Raw genomic sequence first — 9,050 nt, forward strand, 5'->3', positions numbered from 1 at the left:
TCAGGTGGTTGCCAATCCTCAATCTTCGGGAATATCAAGGAGACATTCACCTCCTCTTCCGGAAACCGATTACCACTGGCAGCCTTTGTTAGTCGCCACTGTACGTGCGGCGCCTAATAAATTCGCGGTAATCCTGAAATTGCGTTGTACCGCTTACTTATCGTCCTAGCACCTTACCATAGGTGCTGGGTTCTTGAGGGGACACTTTCGCCTAAGTGAACGGCGTTAACACTTGCGTGTGCCTGGGGCTGAATGAGCACATTACCTGAAAGCCCGCAGCTGCTGACGAGCTCCTCTTCTTCTGAGTCACGACTCCCAGCTCGGATGCTCTACAGAGGTTTGACGTCGACTTCGCTCTCATGAAAGTGAAAGTAGTTCCGTGTTTCATACGTTTATTTCTCCTTCTGCTCAAATCGGCAGCGCCGTGCTTGTTTTGATGCCATCAGACGGGCATGCCAATGCAGCCTCCAAGTCTGGACTTGTCTGCACTAGTATGACTGTGTACGTTATCATGGAACCTGCCATCTGAAGAAAAAAACATGGTAATCATAATGGACACGGAGCGTCGATCATGAAACAAAATGTCTTGTTTGGCACTCATACACTGCACATGATATGTCTCTTTTAAAAGCTGAGTCAAACACGTCGCTGAGGTTTGTGCTGTTTAATTGTACAGCAAGGCCAATATTATTTACTTGACAAAGGGTAATTTATGATGGCAATTTCAAAAGGTGGTAATCAAATATCAGATTCTTGGTTCTAGGGCAAAAGGTAATAATGCGCACTTGAAAGGCGTAGCAATTGAAAATGACCGCCTTTTCAAAACTTCCAAGCTGCCACCATGGTCCAAGATGTTGAACATGAGACAAATGCTTTGGAACAATATTTAGTTTGGCTGTTTCATATTGTAGATTCATCAAACGGTGTCGCTGCACGTGGTGACATCACGCAAACAGCATCAACATTTTCTTCGTTATAAATCACATGAACTGCTTAAATATTTTCTGCTTTAAATGACGCCATTTAAATATTGTGCGATACCATAAAGCCATACGAACAAGATTTCGAAGGCGTGTTTTTCACGTTAAACACTCAGAGAACAATGTCGATTCCAACATTTTAGAAGTCGAACTCGCCATCATTGTTTGTGGGCTGCAATTTTGCCACATTATCTTGTGCCACACACACAAAAAATATTGTAAGCATTAACACATTTTTGTTATTTATTTGTAATTAATATGCAGTGTATGCGTAATATGCAGTGTATGCAGTGTAAATAATTGTCGGTGGTGCCATACAATCCACTTGGACACACCGCACCTATGTATCCTTCACGGCTGCAAAAGAAAAATCTGTCGCGAAGATTTAGAAACAGCCGATGTAAGTTTCTGCACAGGCACACTAAATCCCAAAGCAGTGTAATATGGCACTGTTTTCTGGTATCAGCAACCTGATTCTGCAGTCAGGGTGTGATCGTTGGAGCCCTGAAAGGCGATACAACGAAGACACGACATGGCGTTTATCTATTGCGTCGCCTTTTATAGCGGCGAAGTCTTCAACCTACAATTGAATTTCCTCATAATATGAATTAATTCAACACTGTTTACATTTTTAGTACCTTATATTTTGCACACTGTAATTAAAATCTCACGCATATTCAGTGCAAAGCTGAAGCCGCAAACAGGATCCGCTGATGTAGAACTAGCGTGCGCGGGTGAACCTTCTGGATGCTGCACACGAAAATGATGAGTATATGTACAAGGGAAATGTTCGCCCGCGTTCAGAGAAGCCATATACATGACGACTTCACAACGGGTCTAATGAAGCAGAAGTGAAAACGCTCAAAAAATACACCCTCGCTTGTCAGGGCGAACCTCTCTGTGTGCCGAAGAAAGGCCTGGTCGGATTGGAGAAAAGCAAGCGTCTCCTCTGTAAATGCCTGTACAAATGTGAAGCTCTTATTGGATGCCAGTAGAGATAAAATATAAGAAACCTACCTGCCCCACAGCAGATGGACGCTCGCCAATCAGCCACCGAAAAGTGCTATGAAAAAAGTGCAGGGTGCTTCGTCTTAAAGGTATGACGCGATAACGTGAAAGGGTTAGTGCCCACATGGAGAATTGGCCATTCTCTACTTTACATGGCATACATTGATCACTGGGAGTCATGCTACTCTGCAGGAGTCGTGGTGCAGCGGCACCCGCTGCCCTCAGCAATGACAGCTGCTGCCACAGATGGCGCTTGTAAGGCCCAGGCTGCTCGTTTCGAGCAACCTCTCGCGACCAGTAATTCATTTACTGCCACCTAACACGGTGGGCAGTTTGCTAACAATCCGGTGGGCAAGTTGTGATGGCGTCAGAACGTCATGTTACCTAGGTGACCCCCCCCCCCCCCCCCCCTCCTGCCACGTAGGTCGCTTCTGTGGGGTATTTTTTGCATTTTTCGCGCTCACGGCTAATGGCGACGACGACGACGACGACGCGGGCTCCTTAACGCTATGACGTTAAGACGCAGGGACTGCATGGTTGTGGAAGCGGTCGTGACCAGTACATCGCGGTTAGCTGCATACAACAGTCCCGCTATTGGGTGCTTTTTTCATTTGCAGAAAATAAGAAAATGCACCCTTAACAGGACCGGCTAGTTTTACATGTTCAAAGTCCTCAAAGCTTGTGTGGGAGGAAACGCTCTCCAGTTCTTATACTGTTTTCACTCGCATAATAAACGCCCTGCTGTTCCCTAAAAATATCAGCATACTTTTGGGAAATGCGTTCAGAGCACCATGTAACCTATCCAGAAGAAATTTGATCTGGTACAGAAAAGAAAAATTGGAAGAGGCATTTAAGCTCCGCCTTGAGGCTATGACGCGATACCGTACTGGATAATTTCTCACGTATGCAGAAGGTCGTTCTGTACTTGACATTCACTGATACGTGGGAGTCTTAATATCACTGCTGGCGCAGTGGTGCAGCGGTTATGCGATGCGCTACTGCCCTGCGATGGCAGCTGCTGCCACCGGTGGTGCTTGTGTGACCCAGGTTGCTCTTGCCGAGCAAGCGATCATTAATTTAACTGCCACATACTACGGTGAGCCCTTTGCTCACAATCGAGTGCGCAGGTTGTGATGACGCCGCAAGGTCATGTCACCTATAGGCGCTTCTCAGGGGATTTTTCGTGAATTTTTCGCTTCCTGTCAACGACGCCGGGTTTTCTGCGACGCGAGCTCCTTACCGCTGTCGCGTTAAAGGCAGGCTGGAGGGATTAATACTTCATCGTCTACTACTTACCTTATAAACGAAACCCATAATTCAGCACGTTTTCTGTGCTGGAGTGGGTATGCAACAAATTATACTTTAACTTCGCACATATAACTCGCATAACAGCCCTTAGGTCTGTCCAAAGAGCGCACAATTAGAGTTCCCTACAGCAAAACTGAGAGCCTTCAGCGTGGAGCTCAAACGCGACGAGTTGGGCCAACCCTTTATACAGCAGATAAAACGGAGAAAAACTTTGCGACAAGGAGTGATTTCTATTGGTTGCGCATTGTAATTGGCGGCAGTTCTTCAGGGTGAAGTATGATGGCCTCGACATTCGAAAGATGGGCTTTATATTATTGCTCATTTTTTTTCGGCGTTCAAAAGAGGATGCCTGCTAGCATTAACCATCGTTGCTAGATGACTTCTTGGAAAATGCAGAGGGTGCATTCATGGCATAAAAGGGGGAAAACTGCCTTTTTTTCACAGCCATTGTAAGCGGGTTGATTATACGAGCGCGTTCACTATGGTGAGTACCTACGGTACATTCACAACTCAATGCAAGCAAGCATTACACACGCAGAAGCAAGGTAAGTCCATCAACATATGTTTGAAACAACTTACGGAAACCAGCAGTCCCAAGTTGATTTTGAAGAAATCGCTCCCACTGAGGCAGATGTCGTCCGGGTTAATGCTGTCGTGCAAGTGCTGGACCTAAGGGGGAACTGACAATTAGCCGGTTACCATGACGCTAGGCGGTGAAAAGGCTGCAATGGTAATAACCCAATGCTTTACGAGCTACAAAGAAACACACAGGAGGAGAAAAATGCAGGATAAAAGTTCAAACATTTTTTTTTTGTGGTAGTACTTTGCTTTTTAAAAACAGGAACACGCAAAAGGTAACAAAGCAGTGCTTAGGCTCTCCCCCAATATTCGCAGCTGAACGGTGATATATTACGCAATAGCTGAATATGCGACTCTGTTGTTTTTAGCGAAAATAATGGGAGTCATCAAGCTGATTGCATTCGTGCTTTGTATAACGGCGTTTCACAATGTTTACATCTGTTTACCCTTCAAAGTTGAGGTTCAACGCGTATAAAACACTCACCTCCTTAAACCACTTGTAATTAACTTCTAATTTAAGGCTACTTGTCCCCAGTGGAACGAGTAATCATCTCACCTGGAGGCTATAAGCAATGCTGCGCTCCATAGTTATCGTCCTTCGGCACGAATTCTTGATATCTTGAAACTGAAAGCAGAGAAGTGAAGGTAGGTGTTCATATGTAAAAACACACATTTGTAGCGCCCATACACACATTTGTAGCGCTAATATTCGAGGCGTTCAAGACCATGCTAGCACATTGAATGCTGAGCACTACTAGCTTAAAGATTCTGCCTCAGGAAAAAAAGATACTGGAGGTTATAATTAAGCTCCGCCTGAAGGGTATTATTGCACGATAACGTTATTCGATTGTACCCATATATGCGGAATTAGTCATTCTCTGCATTACATTCCTAGATCCCTGGGAGTTCTAATATTACCTCCTGGCGCTAGTAATACTAATACTCCTGATAATACTAATACTCTTGGAGCAGTCATGCAGCGTGAAGCGATTCGCCACTGCCCCGGTTGGTGGCTCTTTCAAACCCAGCCACCGGTAACGCTTGTACGACGCAGCTTGCTCTCCCGAGCCCTTCGCAACCAGCCCTTGAACTGCTACCTGCCACGATAGGCAGTTTGCTTACGATCCGGTCTGAATGACGTACTGACGTTACAATATCACCTGACGTAAGTTGCTTCTCTGGGGACTTTTCACTCACGCCGTCGCCGCCAACGACGCCGATGGCGGGTCTTCCTCTGGAGGGGGCCCTTAACGCTCTCGTGTTATTGCATATAACCGACCCCACCTATTGTTTATGACAAAAGGTAAATAATTATTTCTCCCTGTAACAGTTTTATCTTATGTTTGAAGTAATAAAAGCCATCATTTATTTTCTATTACCCATAGCTTTGAAGCGTAAGATATTTTGAGTAATAACATAGATCACCATGCGTTTGAAATTACCGAACGTAAGCAGGATGGATCGGGCCTCCCAGAACTACATTTATCATTCTGGAAGCACGATGAAAGGAGTTTCAAGGTAACTCATAGTAAACATATTAACCCGATGTTGCCTTCGGCATCTAATGGGCTTTTCGAAGCGCCCTTACATTGCAGTCATAATGCGCGGTCACCTATCAATGCTTCTCAGTGGGTCAGAGCCCCGCAGATACACGTGAAGTGGGCATGCTCGTAGCTGTGACATAGTTTTGCAGCGAAGCTTCGTTGTCGTGTCGTCAAAATACATTTACCCGGTTAGGCTTCCAATTTTTGGTATTACAAACCACGACTGTCACGCACTCATTTGAACGTTTCAGTGACTGCTTTTTCTAAGTATATTACTGTACCTAAATGAAAGTGAAATCCAACTTAGACTAAAATCCATGACACTGGGAAATTCAGGTGATGAGGAAATACTCGATCTCATCATCTGGCACTCGCAGGCACTGTGGTAATACAAAAGGTTGAAGACGTGTGCCAAAAATGTGTTACTTACAGCGTTGGACAGTGACTGGCTGACTTTCGCCAGCTTGAGGAACTCGTAACAAGAGAATGCCGAGTAGCCGATGGCGATCCATAGCTCAGTCCTCTTCATTCCTTCAGTGATGATGGTAAACAGCGAGATACACGTCACTAAGAGAATTCCCACACTGGACACTACAATGGACCTCTGCCAGATACCGTTGATGTCGTGCTTGAGTTCCAGGACCGTGCACAGGTGCAGCCTCATCGCTTGCACTTTCTTCGCCGCCTCCACTTCGCAGCCGAGAACATTGCGGCCTATGCAGTCTCCCAACTTGTCCTTCAAGAAGGTCACGTAACGTTCCAGCACCTCAGCCGAGTGTCGCAGGGTCATAAAGCAGGCACCGTCGTACGCAAAGAACAGCACAGCAGCGAAGAAGCCGCATACCCTGTCGACCACCTCCCGAAAGTTCAGCTGGTCGTCGGTGTGAACCACCTTCTGTTCCTGGTGAAACAGCGCCATCGTATAGCTTACGTAGTAAACGACGCACATCAGTGTTGCTGACACGTCAGACCACAAGAAGTGCTTCTGGATGCAGCACTTACACGCCGGAATATTGACTTCCTTCTCGAAACGTCCGGCTTTCGCGAAGAAGTCGAGAGTCCCGCGGCAACCGAAGATCATTGTCAGAAAATTATTGCTGGCGTTGACAATGACAACGACGTGAAGAAGGACGAGAAGGGACTTGGTGAAGAACCGCTGCGTGTCGCTGAGCTCAATCGCGTCGCGGGTGACGACGTCGATCTCGAACCACAGATAGAAGGCGAAGCATGCTGCTGCGTAAGCGCTGTACCAGTGGAGCCAGACGATCCTGGGATATCTGCGAGCACAGAAGAAGCGACGCTCTGCAGCAAAGGAAAAATGCGGATAACACAAAAGAAGGCGCACTGAATTGTGCTGAGCCGCATTTCTTTATTTGGGGAGTAATGTAACGTACCACAGCCGTCATATTGAAAAGTAGGTTGACACAAGCTTCGAAGCCTCTAGTTAAGTTGTCATGCAATTCTTAAGTGTTGCTCATCACCAGCAACAGTAATACATTTTGAACTGTTATGCTATGCTACTTCTTTACCAATAGCTGTAACTTGGGCACTCACACTTACCTGTAACGTAACGAAATAGCAAGTCAGTATAAGAAAAGAACTGTTGAAAAGTTAAGCGTATCAGGTAAAGACAGGCAGCAATTCACAACAAGAATGAAGACAAATCTATGCTCAAACGCAATAGCTTTCATGGAGCATATACCCAATTAGGCTTACAGGCTAGGGTTAGAGGTTCTGCATAGCTTTTCGGCGCAAGGTCACCCGCAAAGATGTTTAAGTGGTTTCTTGAAATCTGGAATGTTTTTTGGTCAACGCAAATTTTGAAGAATTTTTACAGAGAAATTCTCCTCCACTGGCAATTTTCCGCAGTGGGAACCTTTTTCATCAATTCTACGAAGTTTTCCGATTTCATTTCTGCAAACACTTATCCCTTTCTTGCTCCTACCTGGGAGGCTTGGCAAACATGTCCTTGACGAAGAAGCAGCCGCAGAGGCGATAGAAGCGTGCTTGAAGAGCGAAACTTCGGAGCATGTTGCTGTATTGTGATGGTTTGTGCTTGTCATCTCGGTGACATGTCTGGATGTCACCCTTGGCAGGCGCTACATCAACGGTGATTGCCGAGCGCTTCTCTCGCTGGACATCGAGCGCTGATCTGTTCATATTACCGCTCGTGGTAAAACCTGCAGAAATGAGCCGGAAAAGAGATTTTATTTTGTCCACTTCCGTACGGGTTCGGTAGGATGGTGTTCTCGGGTTTCATTAGGAATATTGCCTTCACGTTTTTTTTTCGTATGCCATTAATCTCGAAGTCATTAGAGGACGTTTCGGAATCATTGTTCTTGCAAGGGGATTTGTCAGGCTTGACAGTAATTCACGCCAGTGTAGGAAGAGCTAAGTACAGTCACCTGAATTGTTTATCATGACAGTAAAAGTATTAATTTGGCTTTAATAGCTTTGCGTCACCTAAGACAATAGCTAACAAAACGCGGGATTATGATTAGAACTTAAAAATGGAGCTTAAGATTTGCGGAAAATTATAATTCAAGCACAACAGAATAAGCAGTTTTTCCTTAACAGGCGAAAGTTAATGAAGGACACTGATGCCACTACGAAACGTTCCGCTTTTCAGTTGATTGAGCTGATTAATAGCGAATAAAAAGTCAAGGTTAGAAGGTATGTTGGTCTTGCCCAAACAATGGCGTCGTAATGATCCGGCGGCCAATCTCAGTGCACAAGGAGCGAACTCTATGGAGGGAAATGGCGATGCCGCCGTCAGCTGACCGTGAGAGCGCTCACATCGAAATTACGTTTAATAATGAAAACAGATAGCGCTTCAAATTGATTGCACACGAATTCTGTTACTAGAACATACCGGACTCTAGTGAATGTTATTTTTTATTTTTATTTACAAGTTCTTCATGCATCTCACACACGTGCTGGCACAGACACGTTACAACCTTCTGGAATATATGGAGCTTCCCATGAATTGGAAAGCAAGGTTAACAAATAGGGGAAAGGATAATGCTTTTTCTAGCACAACATAATAGTGAACCGAGTCCTTGAGGCTTAAAAAATCTTTGAACCTACTGTTCGAAGTATTTCATAATTGCCAATTGAACGTCATTTCACATTTAAATTCAAGTGACTGCTCATAAAGAAGGCATTTCTTTTTTTTTTCAAACCACGTCCAGCATCATCATTAGCTTTCTTTACAGGTACTACACCATGCGATGTTGTGAACGACTTTATTTCTGTGGTACTCAAGGATACTGCTTCCGTTACGCTTAAGAAGAAGGTTCGCACTGCCCAGAGGCGTGTGCACAGGCGTGATAAAAACTGACTTTGAGAAAACAAGCCACTATAACATGTTGCGTGCACAAAGTAGAAGAAGGTTTAAAAAAAAAGGCATCAGCGTGATTTAGGCCCTGGTAATGGCTACATTCTAACCATAGTTAAGATAGCTTCCAAAACTCGTCTTGAAACCAAGAGCTTGGAAATAAAAGTTTGCTTGCAGTAATTCATTGATCACTTGATTTATGAAAAAAAAACATGCTCTTGCTGTCAGAGATCTCAATAATGATTTTGTCTCAATTGAGCACAATGACTGAAAGTCTGCCGGATGTCACTGTGT

At 44.9% G+C, this 9,050-nt stretch overlaps 1 protein-coding gene across 1 annotated transcript; it reads right to left on the minus strand.

Moving 5' to 3' along the window:
- Positions 1 to 408: 408 nt before the first annotated feature.
- Positions 409 to 7,579, minus strand: LOC144103789 (uncharacterized). The gene is made up of 5 exons (XM_077636442.1): positions 7,365 to 7,579; positions 5,850 to 6,696; positions 4,432 to 4,500; positions 3,876 to 3,965; positions 409 to 525 (listed from the first exon to the last, which is right to left on the minus strand). Exons 1-5 carry the CDS (start codon positions 7,577 to 7,579, stop codon positions 409 to 411), a joined length of 1,338 nt encoding a protein of 445 aa, XP_077492568.1.
- Positions 7,580 to 9,050: the final 1,471 nt, after the last annotated feature.

This window comes from Amblyomma americanum, chromosome 9 (assembly GCF_052857255.1).
Source record: "Amblyomma americanum isolate KBUSLIRL-KWMA chromosome 9, ASM5285725v1, whole genome shotgun sequence".
NCBI lineage: Eukaryota > Metazoa > Arthropoda > Arachnida > Ixodida > Ixodidae > Amblyomma > Amblyomma americanum.